We start from the raw sequence: 21,973 nt of genomic DNA, 5'->3' as shown, positions 1-21,973 counted from the left end.
TTTTTCTTTATTTTTTTGGTTTTAATATAATGACAGTGGTGCTCAATAAACATAGTGAAATAAGATTTTTTAAATGAATATAAATTTTCAAGAATTCTTATAATGATTAGTTATATTGCAGAATGTTGAATATTCAATAAAAAGTATTTGTTATATAACTTGTTACACAAATACGATTGAAAATCCTGTAAATTATTTTATCAACTTTATTTTGTTAAGTTAAAGTCTAAGTTGTTGTTAAAATTCGGGAATCTCATATCAGTATTCTTCAAATTTTCTATAATCCATTGATTAGCTTCAATTTCTAAATTTGGTGTAAAGAAATCCTTCCAACCACCGCTTCGTCCTTGTCTAACAAACGTTTCCTTTTCTATGACTTTACATTCTTTTAAATCCGATAAATTAACCATTGGATTAGTACGAAAATTCTTTATATCCAAATATGTTACAAGTTCATTTAATTGATCATCACTATATTCTTTTCCTAAGAATGTTGCAATTTTTTTAACAGTTTGCAGGAAATTCTAGAAAGGAAACAGTAAATACATACATATATGTATATATATAGATATAAAATATTTAAACACAGTTTAAATTATATTATATAGTAAAATAATAGAGAGTAAATATTTTTACAATATCATATACATACTTCTTGCATTTCTTCATAAAATATAAACAAAACATTAGGATGTTCTTTAACTGCCCAAGCTTCTTTTAAATGTATCCAGTATGGATTCCATGGGGCTAAAAATATAAAAAATTCATCATCACGTTATATTAATTAATCACAAAGATAATATTTATATAAATGATACCTACTTATACCATTTTGAAAGTAATTCCAAAATTGTTCAAATGTACCTATATACCCCATTGTCTTTATATCTTTACACAAATTATACCATGAAACGCATACATCCTTAGGATTTCTTGCAATATAAATTATCTAAAAAAATTATAAGATAAAATTCTAATTATATAATAGAAATATTAGGTATTCATAAATGATTATCCTGATTTCAGCAGTTTATAATGTTTCACTGAAACAATGTTAAAGTTTATTAAGTTTTTTCTTTATAATTAGAAACTTTATTCGTGTATACACTAATATATAAATTTGTGTTTCATTACAAGTCTATAGTAAATAATTAGAATATATTATAATCAGGGTAATTATTTATAGATACTTTCTATGTGAAAATATTCAAATAGAATACAAAAAGATGAAACAATGGAATACTATCTTACTTTGCAACCACATTCCAAAATATTAGGTAATAGACTAAATGGAAAATGTGTTTTAATAAATCTGGGTGAAGACATTTCTTCCAAAATTTCATATCCAGGTTTTGCAATTGATTTGCATAATTGCTGTTTAGTTAAATCATCTTTATTCATTTCTATAAGTTCCTTAGTTATTTCAGGGTGATTAAACAAAGAAAATCTAAAATACAGAATTTATATATACATATATAAATTCTCTGTTATATATATGTCTGTGTGTGTGTGTGTACAGTTTTAATAAGAAAAATATTTCAAAGCCTTTAATTAAAAAATGCATTTATCCTTACTCTAAAAATGGAAATCTTCTTGTAAGATATTTAGTTTTTGCTGTATCATAATCCAAATTATTGCACAATAGCCAAACAAGTTCTTGAGTCAATGTGGTTCCTATTAGTAAAAGAAAAATTGTCACTGATAAAAAGATAAGAAAAAAAATATGGGTAGATAAGTACATGTTACATAATATGGTTATATAATATCCCATATAATTTAATATGGAATAAATAAAAAAAATATATATATATGTATAAATAATTTCATATAACTATATCTGATCTTAGACATAACCCATAAACAATTTACCTGATCTTGGATATGATGCTACCCAGGTATCGGTAGATCTTGCTTGGAAATTATAAAATCCTTCTCCTTGTTCTACGTAGTTAGAAGGAAAACAATATTTTTTTGATCCAACTAATACCCAACCAGTTCTTTCACCCTTGAATACTTTTAATAATTCTTTAGTTTTTTCTTCATGTAAAAATTCGTATGTGGGTGTTAATTTATTCATTGTGACTCTACTGCTATATCTTCTTCAATGGAAATCAAATTTACTAATAGAAACGAAAATAATTAATAATATTTAAATTATATATATATATATATATATATATATATATATATATATTAAATATAGTCCTATTTAAATTGCTATACCCTCTAACTATAGATATACGTTGATAAAATTGAAATAAATCGACAAAATAGAGCCACGCACGTCCGTTCACTACAAGATCATCCGATGAACTACGTGTATAAAACTTGTCACTCAGGTATGATTGACTTGGACTTGAGTAAGAATTTAGGCCATCCATTATAATACTTTCACCTTACGACTAACGACAGACTTTCTCTACCAAATGACAATATTATTAAAAGTATGTAGAACTATAAAAAAACTGTAAAAATATTTATGTATACAATGATTAATTAGAGAGCAATTGATATAAGATTAAATGTCAGTTTATTAAATTCTCTTTTTTTTCGGTAATAAAATAATTATAATCGTTGCATATAATTAATACTCGGAAATAATAATAAGAGGTATATATATGGTGTGTATGTTATACATATACGTATGCACGCACGCACGCACGCACACACACACGTGTATATAACACAATATACAAACACACGTTAGAATAATCTATTCGATCAATGTATTAATATAACACTGTTTACTTATTCACTGTTTATTAGCACTATTATATTATTCTATTATTCTTCTTCAAGTTTAATAGTTTACATAGGAACTTCATATTTTCTTACAAATTCATTTACAAATCAGTATAAATCAGTCTTATCGTGTTGCATTTCTAATAAGCGTAAGTGCGCTCTTTGTTAACAGCTTGTGACAAATTATTGTATTCCATGTAATATATCAAAGAATTTTCTTTGGTTTTTTTCATAAAATAGTTCTTGTCAAAGCTGTGAACTCTCAGTGTGGCATTTGTATAAAGAAGTTATGTTGTTTATATATACACACACACGCACACATACAAACATGAAAGATTAAATTAAATATTCCTTTTTTATGTATAATATATGTATAGGATTCGTGAAAAAAATTGGGCCTTCAGGTTATGAATGTCTACTTGTATAAAATGGAAATGCTTGCTCCCACATAAACATTTTGCATAATAATACTCCGTTTATAGTAAAACATGCAAAAATATGACTATAGAAATATACAATATTGATATATAATAATAATTAAAAATAATGTGAAACTATATTATAATACTGCAAAAAAGAAAATATGTATATAACATATTTCTTCTTTTATAAAAATGATTTTTACCATTTTTGATTATTTTATTTACTTTGTAATAACAAAGAAAACTCAATGTATTTTCTCTTTAGAATATTATTTTAGTTTCACACAGGCACGCGCAACCACACATACACACAGTCTCGCGTTTCTCATTTGTACTTATTAATAATTATATTAATACCTTATTATAATAATATCTTATAAAATAATGATTACATAAACAGACACATTTTTTGGAAAATTATAAAAAAAATTAAAAACAATCCGATCTCAGCACATTTTGAATCACAGTACTGTTTTCTTGTAAAATATATAAATCTTCAGTCGATGATCCAGGTAATTCGATCATTTTTTCCAAACTTCTGATTGTATCATTATTTTGTACATTTTCATTATATACATATTGACTAATGTTCTGTTGATTATTACTATCTTTTTCTTTATTAATATCTTTGGATATCACATTATTGGCAGTCTCTTCAGATTTCGAAATTAATGATCCATTACTCTTCTTATCTGTATTCATAGATGTGTTAAGAGTATCGCAATCATTAGTCTTTCTAATATATTTAGTCCTTCCTTTGTTCTTTAAAAGATTTTTTAATTCAGGATTGGCTAAAAAGCTTTTACAACGTTTGGTATGTATTTTCATATTATCCCGACGATTGAAAGCCTTGTTACAACCAGGACAATGGAATCTAAAATATGTATATATCTAAAATAAATATCTAAATAATGTGTGATAAAATATAATTATCATAGATTGAGTTGGAATTTGTTAAACAAAAAAAACTATATAATTTCTTTTATGAATCATATTTACCTTATTTCACTATGTACTGCCATATGTGCAGCAAGATGTGATTGTTGAGCAAAAGATTTTTCACAATTGTTACATTTATACTTTCTAATGCCTTCATGTTTTAAAAGATGTTCTTTTAATATATGACTGCTTTTATATACATTAGGACATAAATCACATTTATATTTAGCAGCTGCATGGACCTGTAAAAAATAAAAATAAAAGATATTTTTTAAAACGTGAAAAAAAAAAGAGAATAAGATATAAATTGTAAACTTACACACACACACGCACGCACGCACACGCACACACACACGCGACATGCATGCACACACGCACAATAAAATAAACATTTCTATATAAAAGAAATTTACATTTTTATGATTTAGCAATGTTTTTCTGGATTTTAGAATTTTTCCACAAATATTGCATGTATAATCACGTGTATGAATATTTTTCATATGCTGTTCTAATGCTGTTTCATTAGATAAATAAGCAGAGCAAAGCTTACACATCACAACTTTATCTTTGTTATGAATAAGCATATGAGCTCGCATTCTCCCTCTTGAATAAAATTCTTTTCCACAAACATTGCAATGTATATCCTATTTGATAATAAGACAATTAGTGACAAATATATAAATATACACATATAAATAACACAATTTCATCATATACAATAAAACTTGATTACAATAATTAATAATATCATTTTGACTACAACGCTAGATCTCAAATTTTATTTTAAAAGCGTTTCTTTGGCATAATATTCTGATCAAGTTTTAGTATTTATTTATTTATTTGTTTTGTTACGTTACCTTTACTGGCTTATGTGTCGTGTTATGGTAACTCAATACTTGACGACTACAACTAGCAAAATCACAAATCTTACATTTGAATGGTCGGGCACCTGTATGAGTATTTAAATGTTCTTCCAAAAGAACTGCAGTGACATATCGTTTTTCGCAGAGATGACACGCAAACGGTTTTATTTTTAAATGACGTTTTCTAATATGGCAGCGTACATTGCTTATAGTTACTGTTGAAAAATCACAAGCTGTACATTTATAGGGTCTCATTTTTAAATGAGCCCAAATATGAACCTTAAAGTATAAATTTATATATTATCAATATGAATATAATATTATCAATTATAATAAAAATAATAATTTCTCTTATTTATGTTATAAAATTTAAGTTATATATATACCTGACATTTGTCCAATCTAGGATACATTAATCCACAAATATTACACTGAATAGTTCTTTTATCAGTAACTGTTAGATTTTGTTCAACAATGTTAGAATCAACAACTGACATATCTACTTTATAGTATTTCTCAATTTCTATTTTCTGTTCGTCGCTTATTAATTCAGAAATTTTTCCAAATTTTCCATTTTTTCTATATCGTTCATTTAAATTATTCTTAGGCTCTAATTGTTGAGATGTTTCTGAAGCAATACTTTTTTCAGAATTATGTTGTATTTTTTCTCTTTGTAATTGTACTTCATTAGGTACTTCTAATGAAGAGTTTGAAACTTGTGTTTGCACTTGTTCTGCAGGACATTTACTATTTCTTATGGATTTAGAAATGGAAGCAGCTTTGGATATGTGAATATGATTCACTATCGAATTTGCGTTAATTTGCTGATTTGATTCTGCTTCATCTCCAGGTGGAGGACTTGTATTCAATACAATTTCATCTTTCTCAGATTTTGGCTTATATGGTTCCTGTAATAATGTATCATTAGAAGCCCACACAAATTGATTTGATTGTAAAACTTGTATTTTATGTGGTATAACATCATCAGAATTTTCTTTTTTTATTTCAGTCATATTACTTTTACTTGAATGGCATTTCACTTTTTTCGATAAATTATTTTTGTTCTCTTCGTGCATATTATTATTATCCATACTGTCTTTATTATTATCATGGTTTTTATTGCATAATACTTCTATTTTGTTTGAATGAATAATAGATTGATTCTCACTAATACAGGATTCTTTGGAAGACTCTTTAGTGTTAGACATGGACGGAATATCAGCTTTGGTTGTATTTGTATCGTCATGAGATGGTATTACTCTTGATTTTACATTGTTGAGTCTTTTAAGATTAAGGGAATCACTTAAGGATTTATCAATATAACTTTTACGTCTTGTTTTTTTGATCAAGGAAGAATGAATCTGATTACTTGCACTTCTTGTTTTTCTTAATGTTACTTTTCTCATTCTATTTTCTTTTTCACACTGATTACTTATTGTACTTTTATCTATTTTAACATTTGTTGAAGATTTTTGAGAAAGTTTGATCAATGATTCTTCGTTTGAAGAAAAACTTTTCTCCGATTTTGTAACGTTACTGCAATTTCTTTTAGCGTTTAATTCATTTACTTCCTTTATATTTGATTGTTTTACAGTAACAAGACTGTTCGAATTTTCAACTGAACAAACATTGGATTGATCTAATTCACTTTTTGAACGATTTTTATAACTACTTGATTGATGATATTTTCTAGGAGAAGGAAAAGCATTTTCTTTATCAGATTCGGCATCGTTTTCTATGTGAACTACGTTGATTACATCTTTTACACTTTTAATTTGCTAGAAAAAAAAATAAAAAATGTATAATTTTAATATAACTCATAATAATAAATAAATTAAATATCTTACATTAGTTAATAGCTTTTTTTGAGTATGATGACAAAGGTCATAAAAATCACATAGAAATTCCAAAGTTCCTAAGCATCGTACACATACTATTTGTGGTAATCCATCATTTTGTTGAATCTGAAACATTTTAAAGAAATTTTATTTCACTTATTAATTAATAATCGTTATAATAGAAATGCTTTTTAAGTACGATTTAATACATACAATCTCATATGATGAATTTGATTTGTAGAATTTGAATAAATTATTATTTCATATGAAATATTATCTTCTTCCATAAATAATTAATAGGCATATAAGAAATAAACAAATATTAGACCCCAAAATATTATATCTTTATTAAGACAGCCATGGAATCGAAAAACATGTTGATTGTCAAAAAAAAAAAACACTATTTCCTATTTACTTAGCATCATTAACATATTCTCATTAATGTCCATGCCAATAATTTTTTATATTGGCCAAAAGTACAATACTCTCTTTTCTCAAAAAAATATTTCAAGTTGCATAAACATTTTATAAAATAGAAATTTTTTCTTATCACTGAAATAGTTTCGGAGAAGTATTCTATGTATGTGTGTGTGTGTGTGTGTGTGTGTGTGTGTACGTGCGCGCATATATTATATATGTAATATATAATTATATATACACACACATGTATCTTATAAGTAAAAAATGATATCCTATTACATGAAGCAGCAGCTTCTTCATTTTTGTTTAAGAAGCATTAATAATCTATTGTTTTCTTTTTCCTTAATAACAATATTAATCAAAATATCATTCCAAATTTGAATGTTATTAGATATCACTTTGTTACATTGTATTCATTATGTTTTCAAGCCTATGATTACATTTTACTAAGAAATCCTCTATTAAGGCACTTACATTTCACTGTGTCTTTTCGCATAGTGCATAAAACAATTTATAAAAAAAATCTATAAATTATTTTATGTTTATATGTATAATTCTGGGGCAGTTCATCGTTTCATATTATTTTGATATAATAATCTGTATATAATAAAATATATATGCAAAAATATAGTATATATATGTACCATATTTTTTTATGAAGACTTCAAAAATTTAGTTATCTGAAATACTCTTATACGTAAAAAATATATAGAAAATTTTTTTTCTCTCTTTTCTCCTTCACTCTGCTACTCTAATATTTAGAGTATTCTTTTTTTGGAAGCCCTATACATACTATACAATTTTAAGTTCCTGAACACATCATGTAGTGCTATAGAAAAAACATTAGTGCGTGACCAATACAATCTTTGGAAACAAATTTCTATTGTATGTTTCTTTTGGCGTTATAAAAGAGAATTTTTGTTATTAAACCACATGTGATCCAAATGTTAATAATAATCGTAATCTATTAAACCTGTCGTACAATGTTGAAATATGCAATTATTTGCTATTAAATAAATTTATATTGTTTCTTTTTAGTTGAAAAAAACTATCTCTAATATATATCATACCTTTATTACAAACAAATACTAACAAAAACAAATTTTTGTGATAATAAAAATCATATACACTATAATAATTACCAAATAGCATTAAAATTAAAGAAAAATTAAAAAGAATTTAAAAATATAAAAAAAAAAAAAAAAAATAACTTTTACATGTTTTTTTGAAATCCAAATTAAATCAGTCGTTATCTTCGTCTATATATTAGAAAATGCGATCTATATGACATAAAATTGCTATATAATTGATCTATTTATGATTTAGTAAATCAAGTGATTTACCAAACGTCTAAACAGACAATTTGTAAATGTAGAAAGATGTAAAAAAAAAAAAAGAAAAAGTAGACCATTTACTATATTTATCTTTCTCCTTTTGTTTAATTAATACTGTAAAGCTTGTTGAAAATTAAATTAAATTTATTGCATGATAGAAAAAAAAAAATTAATGGAAACAAAAATGTTTCTTTTTCATTCTATTAACGCGATGAATTTTATAAAATTGCAATACAAACTATTAATATTCTATAAATCACATATTAAATTTGCCAATTCACTGTGTATCAATCTTTCATGTTATTTAATATAGAGTTTAAGTATCTAACATCATTTTAATTGCAACTTCAATAAATTCACTATATTTTTTTATGCACACACGTATTATTAACTAAATGTATATAATCAAATAAATGTGAAAAGAATACTATAACATGTCAAATGCATAACTATAACATAATATACAAATAGTAATACATAAAAGTAAAGGATAATAAACTAAATTATGAAATGAAGTCAGTGACACATTTGCATCATTATAAACAAAAGCATATCAAGTTGATGACTATCAAATAATATTTAGGCAATAGCAAAAAAGTAAATTTCTAATACCATGAACGATGTATACAGTTTCCCTAATTTTTCCCTAGTATTATTTTTCTTTCTTTCTCAATGATGTATACAATATCTCTAATATTAGAAAAACTTATTTCTATTTTTGACAATGGTCTAAATGAGCTTCACAATAATACGCATGCATTTTATATACATGTATCAATCTCAGATTGCATTTTCCAATAACCATTTAATATTCTACTTGGAAAATTCATAATTCATAAATGAGTTTGCATAATATAAAGATCATTATTACTTCTCATTCGATGCACTTGATGTTTCATCAGTACTGGAAATAGTTTTTTGTTTGTTATCAGTCTTTTTTATTTCAAAATGTCTTTTCCTATGTACTTTCATATTATCACGTCTATTAAACTTTCTTCCACATTCTGGACAAGCATGTGTCTTTTCACCATGTACATGACGATGCGCTGCAAGGTGACTAGCTTGTGCGAAAGTGGCTCCGCATTTTTGGCAAATGTGCTTTCTCAAGCCTTCGTGTTTTAATAAGTGCTCGTTTAGGAATGCTTTTGATGCGTACCTATTATTGCAAACATTGCATATAAAGGGCTTAGGATTGGAGTGCTGCAGTACATGCGCTTTATATTTAGATGCTACCTTAAACGTTTTACTACAAATCTCACAAGTGTATGTTGTTGCATGTCTCGTTTTTATATGTTCATTTAACACTGATAAACTAGAGTAAAGATTATAACAAAATCGACATCTAAAATTACGACGATTTTTTAAATGAACACTGGCGATATGACTAAGTAAACGCGTGCGATATGGAAATACTTTGCCACAGTACTCACAAGCCAGATTTTGTGGTGGTAAGTGTGATTTTCTATGAATTTGCAAGGACACTTTATGGTGATAACTTTGCCCACATTCCGTACAACTGTAAGGTCGTATTCCTTTATGGACATTATCATGTTCAGTCAAATAAAATTTGGATTTAAATCTTTTTGGACATTTTGGACATTGTATTGGCCTGGGATTAGTATGCGAACATCTAATATGCTTCATTACATCAGATTTACAAACAAATTTCGCGTTGCAAAGAATACAAGTATATTGCTTAATTCCAAGATGAGTTTTAACATGAACTGTGCATTTATCTTTACGTTCATAAAATTTTTTACAAAGTTTACAAACATATCCATTTTGATTGTCAGCCACAATGTGTTCTACATTATCGTCTACGCGTATTTCTTCCCCATCAATCCTAAATAATTCTTCAGGATTTTGTGAATTTTCCAGTCTCTGTTCGAATTCAGTTAAGTCCTTTAACTTGATTGAATTATTTTTCGAATTCCCACTAATAATAGAACTAATTATACTATTTGCTTCTACACTGTTATGATTTTCAAGTAAGTCTACAATAGCAGTGTCTACCAAACACGAGCCTTGATCTGGAAACACTTTTGCTCGTACTGTAGCTATACTATCACACTTTTTCTTACACAATTCTACAGTAAAACTAATGTCTTCTGCATCATTATGGCGATTTCTTGATTCTTTTACAGAAACTTCAATATTTGGTGAGCCTGAGACAATAGTAAGGAGCTTGTTCAGTGCTGTTGTTGGAATTTGAATAGTGTGAGAATCTTGTTGCTTTCCACTTTGCTTTTCAACGTTTTCATTTGTATTATTGCGACAGTGAATATTATTATCTGGAGAAACAGTGTTATGACTTCTTAAACGATTTGCAATTGGAGTGTCCGATTCATTATCTGCAGAATTCTGAGTAGTCGTTACATCTGCACTTTGTCTACTTCTAAGCCAACGTGTATGAGAAACCTCAGGATGTTGAACGGTCTGTGATCCTTCCACTTTCTGTTGATTATCTTCAGTAGTTTGATCTTTGGAAGTGTCATCACTATCCTTTAATGTGTGTTGATGACTTCTTAGATTTCTTTGTGATTTTGTATGATTTCTAACAACACGTTGATCTACTTCCTTTATAGTCTCGCTAGGTGAAGAATTAAGATTCTTGTCAATACTATTATTATTATTTGCTGATGTACTTGGTATAGCATCTTCTTTCTTTACTTCAGCCTAGGAATAGATCGAATTAAACATAAATGGGTATCAGGAATCAAATCTAATGCAATTTTTATTTTAAAAACAATTTACTTTCATGCCTTCCTTAATAAGAATATGCTTGTGCACAAATAATTAAATAAAATATATGAACCATTCACATGATTTGTAATATCATAATTTTTTTCCATCTTATTTGCGTATAATATATTTAATAACTTTGCTATTTAAAAACTTAAAAGAAAGCATGAAAGATTAATCTTATTTATAAACTCTTATTTAAAACTCTGTACGTTATAAAGAAAAATTAGTTTCGATATATAAAATTATGCATTTTTTATTAAATAAAAAATATAAAACCTACATCATTAAACTTCCAATATTTTGCTCAAATATAAGGCAGATAAACAAGATTATGTATTTTAGTTGCATCCTAAGAGAGCGGTAGAGCAGTACATAAAATAAAATGCTCACTTACAATCTCTGTTAAGGGTGGTAGATTGTATCGATCGCGTAACACTTGTTGGGTGCGTAGACACTCCTCTTGGAAGTCACAAACGAATTCGAGTTTGCCCAGACATTGAAGACAGATCGCCTTGGGCAGAGGATCCTTTTCATCTATCTGTGATTTAAACAAAATACCTAAGTACTAAGAATGTAATGCACTCTTGAGAAGGATCGTGTTTCTGAGTTCAAATCGAAGAGTTTCATAATTAAGAAAAAAAGAAAACATAGATATTTTAAGATACCTATAATCGTGAAAGGGTAAGAAAACTATATATATATATATATATGTATGTAAGTCTGAACCCTACCGCTCTATAGACACAACATTATAGAAAAAAGAAAATACGATACCCATTATATGTTTAAACAATGAAATCTTATCTTAACATGGTTACAATAAGATATACTTATATCTATATGTGACAAACATTTATATAGCGCATATATAATTCTATTCATTGTATATATGACTTAATACTAAAATTTACACAAGAGCCAATTTGTCCTATATAAATATTATTTACTTATTTATTTATTTATTTATTTATTTATTTATTTATTATTGTAGAATTTTATACATAATGAATAAATTCAATAGAATTATAGCTAATAAAAATAATTTCGCTTTAGTACATTGTTTTAAATATCATCAACGAGATAAATAATGTATAAAGATACAATATTCGTAATTAATTATAATAATTTATATTAGTGTGCAACCCACACACACACACACATCAAAAAACTTCTCACGTTTCCCTACTTTACGGCCATTTTTCTAGTCCCCTCCCCTAACCCTCAAGGAGCAACGAGGGCCCGGACCCCATAGCTCATACATTCACAGTTGCTCTTACCTCAAATATTACTTACCAGAATGTTGATCTTTGAATGTATTTTCAAGCCGAGTAACCTTTTCGTCCCTTCTTCTCCAAACACATCAATGTAAATGCTTTCACGTTGTCCACATAGTCTGCAAACTTGAGCTTCTTCTTCCTCCAACTCCATTTTTATTTATCTCTGAAGGCTGTCTGAATACGCTTCTGACTACTTAACTAGTTGAAAAACAACGCTAACTTTTCGATAGTACTGATTTCTTAATTATGCCGATCATCTGCCTTCTCCCTCTCTTTTTTCAATCTAATCAATTCCATAAAACATTTTCTCCAAATGTTTAAATGAAATATATAAGAAATAAATAAATAAAAAAAAAAATTAAACTCGGAACGTTAACGTTACCATTTATCCTCGCTCGACTACGGGGATGCGATCACGCTCGACACAGCAGTCGTTTTGATTATCCCCACTATTCGCCTTATTCCTCCTCTAAATATAAATTTCTACCAATGAAAGGCGATAAAATTATAGAGCAGAATTACCGATTATTCGATTGGTCAAGCACATGCCGTGTGTTCTTTCGTAGTAACCAATCACGAAACGCTAGAGAAAAAGATGGTAGACAAATCAATTGCATATATAATTGTCAGTTTATTATTAATTATAATTATTGTATATAATCAATAAATATTTTATTAGTCGGTTTATTATTAATTATAATTCCTATATATAACTATTAAATATAAGAATCAATTAAAATTGTTTTCACGATACATATATATATATATATATATCATATGAGTTCTTTTCGTTTAATTCTTATTGGCTCTATTGGGGGAAGAGGGAGTTTATCCTAAATTGTAAACATGATTTAATTTTTTTTTATTTCATATATATTGTACCCATATATACAATTCCGGAATAATAAGGAAATAAAAACATAACATATTCATTTTTAAAGAGCCAAATAATAATTATCTTGTATTATATATCTTTTTATCAAATGTGATTGGCTACTATGTTTCCATAGTAACGAAACAGTGCCGTAACAAAAATGTTCACCTTTTGGGCACAAATTGGGCACCTACAGTAAATCTAACAATGAATCATATATATGTAAAACATAGGTGGCATAATCTACTTCCGTAAATAAGTTGTAATACTTTCCACTTGATGAAAAAAAAGAAAATAAGATAAAAGACTATTGCTAAAAATTCTATTTAAACTTATACAATATAAAAAATATGGATGAAGCATTGTTATAATTTGATGTTTTTTTACAGTTTAAAGTGACCAACAGAGAATCAGCAAATAAAGTTACCTTATTCAGAACTGTAGATATTTTGAAACGCGTATATACATTCCTATGGTTGAGATTAGTTTAACTGTCAGTTGAAATATTAATGTAAGTAAAAGAATATAGAAAATTTCATATGTAAACATTTTATCTAAATATTAAATATTGGAATAACTTAATATTAAAGAATTTTTTTCTTTTATTATATTTTTCTTCATTACAAATAGTTTTCATCTGGTACAATATAAACATTATCAAAAAGTTTGTCTGATGATATGAATAGTGAATACGCTTATTAAATTTATAGCAACAAATAATTGTTCTATTATATCTAAGCACAATAAAATGACACGAAAAAAAAAGAATCTAAATACACTTATGAAAAAGTCATCAAATTATAAAACTACGATTGACACAAAAAGAAAAGCGTCATATGACAGGTTGATAACGTTAATTAAGGAAAGGTAATAAAAAACATTTTATATTATAATACAAATTCTAAATTTAAAAAATTATACTTGTAATATTTTTTACAGTAAGAAATGTCAAGTCAAGAAAGCAAAACAATCTGAACCAAGTCAGAAAGTATCATCATCTTTGTTGAATGACAGTGTAATCGTTTTAAGTGACAATGAAAATGAAGAAAGTGAAAAGGTGAAATATACCACTCAAGATAATAATACAGAAGGAACTGTACATTCTACACTTGGTCAACTTTTTAAATCTTTTCAATGCTTACGTAAAGCTAATGAACATGCTATTTCGAATAGAATTGTGAATAGTACAGAAAATAATAAATTAAGAAGAAAAAGTATTATAGAATGTTCAAGTCTTGATACATCATGTTATGAAGTCTCGGATTCAACAAATATGAAATCTAAAATTTTACATACCAGTTTTACTAATGAAAGTATGTAGGTTAATACAATCATCATAGTATTATAAGCATCTTTTAATATACCTACACTTAAATCTATTTTTTTATTTCAGAATCTTCAAATAATAAATTAAATGAATCTGTTGACGATATTGTTGTGGTATGGTCATCTATAAATAATTCATCGACAAATAAAAATATATCAAACAAAACAGATATAGAAGAAGATATTTCAGATGAAGAAAACCAACCACGACTTTTTATGTTAGATTATGATGGAGATCCTAGTAATTTAACATGTTTAAAATCAGCTCCAGAAGAACATAATAAGACAGCTAATGATGATAATGATCTACTATTTAATAAACCTGGCTTACAGTTACCTCATTGTTGTAAACCAAACTTTTCCATTAATGTAGAACCACAGAAAAATATGAGAAAGATCAGTGCAAAATTTTATGGTAAAAAATTAAATACTCAGCATGTTCAAGCTGAAAAAGTGAATGATGCAGAGCAGAATAAAGCTAAGAAATTAAGAGAAATAATTATTGATGGCTGTAACGTTGCGATGGCGTGAGTTATAGTAAATTTTATATTTGAAGTATTTTAATCATGTTTACAAAAGTCATTTTTATATTTCAGACATACACATGGCAAATCATTCTCAGAAGCAGGATTGAAATTAGTGATAGATTATTTTCAACATAGAGGACATTCTGTTAAGGCATTTGTACCTCAACATAAACGATCTCTCTCTCATCCACTTCTTGAAAAGCTGTGGAAGGAAGGAACAGTTGTTTTTACACCAAGTAGAAATATTGCTGGTAAAAATATTACTCCTTATGATGATCGGTAAGTATTTATACATTCACATTTTCAATTTTAGAAATATATTGTTTAACTTTGTTTATTGTATACAATATATTTATTTAGGTTTATATTGGAATATGCAACGATGTGTAAAGGCATAGTTGTTTCCTTAGATCAGTTCAGAGATTTATACACAGAAAAGCCAGAATGGCGTGATACTATCGAAAATCGATTATTAGCACCAACTTTTGTGGGAAATTATGTTATGTTTCCTGATGATCCATTAGGAAGAGACGGTCCTACGCTGGCTCAATTTCTGAGACACGATTCATAATGTTGCTGTTGACTGAGAACTATCCTACACATTGACCATATAATATAAAATTTAAATAATTTATAAAATTAAATATTTCAAAGAGTGCGTTTAATTTGATAGTTTCTATAATTTTTGAAAAATGATTTTTTTTTTTTTTTTGTATCATTATTTTCTTATAAGTCTTTTGAGTTGAGTAGATAAGCACATTTATATATATAATGAAAAAAAAAAAAAAAAAAAAAAAAAAAAAAAAAAAAAATGGAAAAAGAAAAAAGAAAGAAAAATAATATAAGCACCTAATTTGTATAAATGAAGACAAACGTTTTACAACAATTTGGTTTTCTATATAAATTAAATGATTATATATATATATATAAAGGGAAGTTTGTGAAGTTTAAATAAGTACACAACAAAAATGGGATCTATTGTTTTTTATATCACACATAAGAAAAATCACTCCCTATACAAGATACGCTTCGTATTAAATTTTTATAAATCGAAAAACCGTAAGACAAGTATATAAAAAAAATTTCTTAATTATAAAGATCAGAGAAAATATATAAATGTATATTTTTTATTACATATTCAAATATCTATTTAATGGTTTTTCGAATTATGAAAATAAGGGATATTTAACCATGTATATATACATACACATATACTATATTCTTATACAACTGTATATATACGCGTATAGAATTTATTTATATAATAATAAATTAAAAGAGCAACTCTGATACAAATACAAAAGATTAATTGTACTATGATGATAGTAATTTTAAATTATAAGTTTAATTCCTACATTATATGATATAATTATAATTAAGATTATATAATATAATTATAATTAGGATTTATTCCATGTAGGTATCGAACACCATTTGCGAGATTTACGAACAAAATCCATACTTTCTTGTGCAGTTTCACGTGCTAATCGTTGCATCATATTTTCATCTTTTACATTTTGATGTGCATTCGACAAAACAGCTTCGTGTTCAAAAGCTGAGCTCACAGCTGAAACAAAAATATTTCGCTTTTTATTTTATATACGTGTTTTTTAATAACAAGTTTATAGTTTTATAAATATTGTATGTGCGATATGTCTTACTCGAATTAGCAAATAATTTTTTTAACACATATTCATCGTCAGAAACTTGCGTAGATTCTTCGACATGTGATTTAACTAAACGTCGACCAATCAAATAAGATACATGCTCGCCTTCGAACAAAGCAGAAATATTATGCTTTTCAGTGCGTGATTTCTTTTTTTTCTGTTGATGTTTGTTATTAGGTTTATCATGCAATTTTATTTCATTAATATTGTCAGTAAAAAACTCAGTTGTCATCTTTGATTTTAATCGACTAACTTCTGAAATATTATCATCTTCTGTATTATCCACATTTGCATCAGACAAACATATTTGTTCTTTATTCATTAATTTCTCTTTTAAATGGTTTACTTTGGAAATTGAATTTGTATTAGAAATTTGATCAGTTTTAAGATCATCTATTTCAATATTTGTATCATCAAGTTGTGTCATGTTATTGTATTGAGTACTTACAATATTATTATTACTATTATTATTATTACTGTGATCAGAAGAAACGTTAGTCACATTCAAATCTACATTAATAGGATAAACTTCTTTGGATGCAGTTAAATTATTTTCATTATTACGTAAATTATTAGTTTTTATTTTACGAGCAATCTTAATATTGTCCTCTGGATCTACACGTGAATCGTCTATTTTTTTTTCAAGATTCTTTGTAATCACCTGCTTGCTTATATTTTTACTAAGAGTCGAAGCCAACTTCCTCATTTTTTTAATTTTATTTGAAGAGAATTTTAGCGAATTGGGTGTTAATTTAGAATCTTTAAACAATCGATCTGATTCAGAAGATTCCCCGTTTATAGGTTCATTTAGATTGAATAGTTCCACTAAATCTGTCGTTTTAAAAATTTTTCTCTGTCTTGGATCATCCAAAACTTTATTTGAAAGCAATAATTTAAAAATTTGCCTATGATATATCTGTAACACAAAAGAGTTTCTTTTATTATTATTATTATTATTATTATAAAAAACGTAGATTTTGTGTTACCTTTTCTTCGATTGTACCAGCAGTAATGAGTCTGTAAATAGTAACATTTTTATTTTGACCAATTCTCCAAGCACGTTCCCTTGCTTGTGCATCAGTTGCAGGATTCCAATCAGGATCATAAATAACTACACGATCTGCTCCAATTAAATTTACACCTAATCCTCCTACACGTGTTGTTAGTAGAAATATAAAATATGAGGTATTCTTTAAACATGAAAAGAATAATGTTATTTGTATTATTATCAACATCAAATATAAGAGAGAGAGAGAGAAAGAGAGAAGACAGAGAGAGAATGAATTATTCTACATACATTATTAAAGGTATAAATTGTTTCTTGACGTTGTGACATTGGTGTAGTGCCATCCATTCTTAAATAAGAATGATTTTCTCGTTGTAATAAAGATTCTAAAATATGCATCATCTGAAACAAAATAAATTTATTGTTCCGTATAGAGATTTTCATATGTTAAATTTTTAGTAATAAGAAATATAATATATAAAAAATAAAACACATACAAACCTGTCTTCCTTGAGTGAATAGCAATACTCTATGTCCTTGTTTTTTCCATATTTTAAGTAAAGATTGTACTACAACCATTTTTCCTGCACGTTTCCAGTACCCAAATTTGTCTAAATCTTCTGACAAATCGATATCTTCATCAGAATCCTACATATTCATACGAACATATTCATTGTAATAATTTTACAAATTTTATATAATAATTTATTTATAATCTTACCATTTGATTTGTGTAAAGGTATAAGTCTGGATGATTGCATATTTTCCTAAGCGCAGACAAGGCTATTAACAAACGAGCTCTGTATCTTCCAGTTTCTTGAAAGGAACTTTTCTCGTGTAAGACAAACGATACATCCTCTGATAATAGATATTTTTTATATAATTTTCTCTGCTCATCTGTTAAACTACAAAATAATACCTGGAACGAAAATAAAATTAAGAATCTAATATTGATATAATTATTTAACACAAGTATAATAAACATACTTGTTCATTTTTCTCTGGCAAGTTAAGATGACGTTTTACATCTGTTTTAGTTCTTCTAAGCAAATAAGGTGTAATAGCTTCCTTAAGCATAGTAGCTATTTGCAATGCTGTAGCTTGTTGAAGAGATGTAGCATTGGCATAGCCACCCCGAGTTATAGGAGCAGCACAATGCTCTAAAAATACAGGTAATGTGCCCAACTTACCAGGCAAGATAAAGTCGAATAAAGACCACAATTCTTTTAATGAATTTTGCATGGGACTACCAGTTAATAATAAACGATGTGGAGTAGAAAATTTTTTTACTGCTTTGCTTATCTATAACAATTAAATTTAACAATTTCTTTTTTTTTATAGTAATATCAACATAACTATATATTCACCTTTGCTTGAGGATTTCTTATTTTATGCCCTTCATCAAGAATAACATAATGCCACTGAGTATTTGTAAGTAAATCTTCGTGTTTAAGCATACCTGAATATGATGTAATCAGTATACCACCAGTTTCTAAAGAATTTATTAAAATCTCAGGGTTCACTAAGGACAAATAAAAAAATATCGTTAGATTGAAAAATATACAGCACAAAATATGCACATACACGCATACACATTTATATTTATAATATTCTTTATATTTTAAAATGCTTGCCATCATACGTTCCACATTGGTGTAATACAGCAACTCTTAAAATAGGCCACCAGTCATGAAAATGTTTTACCCACTGCTCCATCAAAGTTGCTGGACAAATAATTAACGTTGGTCCCAATCCTCTAAATCTACACATTAAGATAAATATAAACTACCATTAAATAAAATTTTCTATAAATTTTATGTAAATTTTTACCTTCCACCATCAGAAAGTAATTCACTGCAATCCAAACCAGCTAGAAATGAAATAACTTGTATTGTTTTGCCCAATCCCATTTCATCTCCTAATAGACCACCTAAATTATGATTATGAAGTTCCCATAACCACTGGACTGAGACTTTTTGATATCTATAGAAAAAATTAACAAATTATATTTCTTTATCCCTTCGAATACTTCTATTTTAATTATTATATTTTTGGTATTTTATATACCTATATAATCTTTTCCAAATAGATTGAGGTACTTTAAATAGATTATCCACCATATGTACAGATTCATTTTTCATATTCTTATTTTTTTTTATTCTTAATAAGTAAATCTGTTCATCTCCATCATCTAATACTAAAAATACAAATCATATAAAAAAATGAAGACCGCATCTCTTATATTCATAATACATACTTTTTTTTGTACTAGTACATTTGAATTTTGAACTACTACGTTTTTTCTTAGTTGATCTTCTTTGTTCCATATCTAAACGATAACACATTATATATAACTTCATTGATCTTTTTACTATAATCAGTAATTTATAAGTTTTTGTTTTTAAATATATATAGAGAACTTACCAGATTCTCCTTCATCATCGCTAGGAAAATATTCACTTTCAGAATGATTTAGCTCAACATCAGACGTTGCATTGTCTTTAACGTCGCACTTTATAGATATATCTTCTTTCTCGCTTATATTAGAAGTACTAGCTAAATTTTTAATGGAATTTCTTTTTATTTGACTGGAACAACATCTAGAATTATTATTCCTTGACTTAAATGGTTTATAAGTTTCTATCTTCATCTTTTTATTTGGTACTAAATTATTTTCATCATTATTTAACGATTTTGATGATTTCTTCAAATGCTTTTTTTGTTTGGCAAGTTCAGCTTGTCTTTGAAAATACGTTTGAAGATCAAACAAATTCGACAATTTGCTAAGTGTTCTAGAAATATATAAAAATTCATTTTTATTTTATTATATCTTATCAAATACCATTGATATAAAAGTTTTATGTACCCTTCTTGACTTTTTATCTTATGCTTCTCAATTGCTTGAAATGGTGTAATTTCTCCAATCTTAACTTGATCTTGTAACGGCTTTTCATCATTATCAGTAATAGCTATTTCAATATCATTGATTAATACATTATCTCGTAACTTCGATTGACCTGAATGTAATTCAGATAATTCTTTTATCTTTTTTGATGCTTCTTGAAAAATACTTTCTTCACTTTTCACTGATATAATCTATAAAAATGAAATAAAAATACTTTAACGTACTTCAAGAAACAATGTACTTAATCACATGATTATTTCAAAACGAATCCAAATAATCTCACTATTATAATAGCAATATAATATAATACGTATAAATTTTTATGTGATATAAATTACTAATTGAATATACATAAATGTAAGTATAAAATATTGAATATAATAAAAATTAAAAACGTTCAATTTATAATTTGTTAGATAATAAACTTAACCTTAATCGACGAATTAATATCCAAGTCCTGTGTAGTTTCATTCCACGTTTCTTTTTCATTAAATTTATTTATTGGTACATAACAATCCTCCATAGTGCACTGGGTAGAAAAGATAGATTCTAATAGAATAAATAGTAAAGAAAAACCTAAGATTTTTTTTATTGAACTTTATTTCAAAATTTGAAGTAACTCGTAGAGGTAGGACTTGTATGAAATTTTTTATGTACATATGTATATTCGACAATGTAAATATACATATATAAGATACCGGTGAACCATAAACATAATGTAATCTAAAATTACTTTTACAAAAAAACTACGTAAATATTTCTTTATATAATAATAAATATCAAATAAAATTAATGACCATTAATAAAATGTTTTCCAAAACTTTTATTTTATATATCAAATTTCATTCTTAATAAAGTTTTTCTAATTTATCAATCACGATTGCCATTTGTATTTTTGCTTTTATATTAATATTCATGAAAACATTCTCGAAGTATAGTAAATGCGTTGATGACTGCTTGCATAATCCTTTAAGGTTGTTCATCACTCCTGGTTTATAATGGTTTACGTCAACAATGAGAAAATGTGTAATTTTTGATCGATTTTGACAAACAGGGTCTCATTTTAAAGACGAAGATTTAATCTAGGA

General features: G+C 26.7%; 4 protein-coding genes across 8 annotated transcripts; 1 reads left to right on the top strand and 3 right to left on the bottom strand.

Moving 5' to 3' along the window:
• Window positions 1-183: 183 nt before the first annotated feature.
• On the bottom strand, window positions 184-2,518 carry LOC122637864 (sulfotransferase 1E1-like). 2 transcript variants are annotated; one of them, XM_043830346.1, is made up of 7 exons: window positions 2,285-2,518; window positions 1,870-2,120; window positions 1,575-1,674; window positions 1,252-1,447; window positions 823-949; window positions 653-747; window positions 184-524 (listed from the first exon to the last, which is right to left on the bottom strand). In XM_043830346.1, exons 2-7 carry the CDS (start codon window positions 2,075-2,077, stop codon window positions 207-209), a joined length of 1,044 nt encoding a protein of 347 aa, XP_043686281.1. In that variant the 5' UTR covers window positions 2,078-2,120; window positions 2,285-2,518; the 3' UTR covers window positions 184-206. The 2 variants fall into 2 exon arrangements, with proteins under 2 accessions (XP_043686281.1, XP_043686280.1); XM_043830345.1 differs by having other exon boundaries at window positions 1,870-2,517.
• Window positions 2,519-3,366: 848 nt separating this feature from the next.
• On the bottom strand, window positions 3,367-12,998 carry LOC122637845 (zinc finger protein 37-like). Of its 2 annotated transcripts, none has more exons than XM_043830305.1 (7): window positions 12,597-12,998; window positions 6,814-6,930; window positions 5,353-6,744; window positions 4,961-5,245; window positions 4,517-4,747; window positions 4,164-4,345; window positions 3,367-4,038 (listed from the first exon to the last, which is right to left on the bottom strand). In XM_043830305.1, the coding sequence occupies exons 1-7, from the start codon at window positions 12,729-12,731 to the stop codon at window positions 3,594-3,596; spliced, it is 2,787 nt and encodes a 928-aa protein (XP_043686240.1). In that variant the 5' UTR covers window positions 12,732-12,998; the 3' UTR covers window positions 3,367-3,593. The 2 variants fall into 2 exon arrangements, with proteins under 2 accessions (XP_043686240.1, XP_043686241.1); XM_043830306.1 differs by having other exon boundaries at window positions 3,896-4,068.
• Window positions 12,999-13,671: 673 nt separating this feature from the next.
• On the top strand, window positions 13,672-15,960 carry LOC122637850. Of its 2 annotated transcripts, none has more exons than XM_043830314.1 (6): window positions 13,672-13,965; window positions 14,165-14,321; window positions 14,394-14,767; window positions 14,848-15,307; window positions 15,377-15,586; window positions 15,668-15,960. In XM_043830314.1, the coding sequence occupies exons 2-6, from the start codon at window positions 14,203-14,205 to the stop codon at window positions 15,876-15,878; spliced, it is 1,374 nt and encodes a 457-aa protein (XP_043686249.1). In that variant the 5' UTR covers window positions 13,672-13,965; window positions 14,165-14,202; the 3' UTR covers window positions 15,879-15,960. The 2 variants fall into 2 exon arrangements, with proteins under 2 accessions (XP_043686249.1, XP_043686248.1); XM_043830313.1 differs by having other exon boundaries at window positions 13,673-13,965; window positions 14,085-14,321.
• Window positions 15,961-16,472: 512 nt separating this feature from the next.
• LOC122637843 (DNA excision repair protein ERCC-6-like) lies at window positions 16,473-21,723 on the bottom strand. 2 transcript variants are annotated; one of them, XM_043830297.1, is made up of 16 exons: window positions 21,683-21,723; window positions 21,316-21,414; window positions 20,847-21,076; window positions 20,405-20,772; window positions 20,238-20,309; window positions 20,048-20,177; window positions 19,811-19,963; window positions 19,615-19,742; window positions 19,348-19,502; window positions 18,968-19,282; window positions 18,702-18,899; window positions 18,482-18,628; window positions 18,272-18,382; window positions 17,961-18,164; window positions 16,969-17,890; window positions 16,473-16,874 (listed from the first exon to the last, which is right to left on the bottom strand). In XM_043830297.1, exons 1-16 carry the CDS (start codon window positions 21,683-21,685, stop codon window positions 16,708-16,710), a joined length of 3,402 nt encoding a protein of 1,133 aa, XP_043686232.1. In that variant the 5' UTR covers window positions 21,686-21,723; the 3' UTR covers window positions 16,473-16,707. The 2 variants fall into 2 exon arrangements, with proteins under 2 accessions (XP_043686232.1, XP_043686233.1); XM_043830298.1 differs by lacking the exon at window positions 21,683-21,723 and having other exon boundaries at window positions 21,316-21,552.
• Between the last annotated feature and the right edge of the window lie 250 nt (window positions 21,724-21,973).

The sequence above is a fragment of the Vespula pensylvanica genome, chromosome 2, assembly GCF_014466175.1.
Source record: "Vespula pensylvanica isolate Volc-1 chromosome 2, ASM1446617v1, whole genome shotgun sequence".
In the NCBI taxonomy this organism is placed as follows: Eukaryota; Metazoa; Arthropoda; class Insecta; order Hymenoptera; family Vespidae; genus Vespula; species Vespula pensylvanica.
This window is presented reverse-complemented; position numbering and strand designations above follow the sequence as displayed.

Coding starts and splice junctions, on each gene's coding strand:
- LOC122637864 (XM_043830346.1), bottom strand. CDS start 2,077: ATGAATAAATTAACACCCACATACGAATTTTTACATGAAGAAAAAACT. Junction 1,675..1,869: donor AGCATCATATCCAAGATCAG/GTAAATTGTTTA, acceptor TTTTACTAATAG/GAACCACATTGACTCAAGAA. Junction 748..822: donor TTACTTTCAAAATGGTATAA/GTAGGTATCATT, acceptor TTATATTTTTAG/CCCCATGGAATCCATACTGG.
- LOC122637845 (XM_043830305.1), bottom strand. CDS start 12,731: ATGGAGTTGGAGGAAGAAGAAGCTCAAGTTTGCAGACTATGTGGACAA. Junction 5,246..5,352: donor CTAGATTGGACAAATGTCAG/GTATATATATAA, acceptor TTATACTTTAAG/GTTCATATTTGGGCTCATTT. Junction 4,748..4,960: donor CGACACATAAGCCAGTAAAG/GTAACGTAACAA, acceptor ATTATCAAATAG/GATATACATTGCAATGTTTG.
- LOC122637850 (XM_043830314.1), top strand. CDS start 14,203: ATGACACGAAAAAAAAAGAATCTAAATACACTTATGAAAAAGTCATCA. Junction 15,308..15,376: donor GGCTGTAACGTTGCGATGGC/GTGAGTTATAGT, acceptor TTTATATTTCAG/ACATACACATGGCAAATCAT. Junction 15,587..15,667: donor ATTACTCCTTATGATGATCG/GTAAGTATTTAT, acceptor ATATTTATTTAG/GTTTATATTGGAATATGCAA.
- LOC122637843 (XM_043830297.1), bottom strand. Junction 21,077..21,315: donor ATATTAATTCGTCGATTAAG/GTTAAGTTTATT, acceptor TCATTTTTATAG/ATTATATCAGTGAAAAGTGA. Junction 16,875..16,968: donor AAAATTATTTGCTAATTCGA/GTAAGACATATC, acceptor TTTTTGTTTCAG/CTGTGAGCTCAGCTTTTGAA.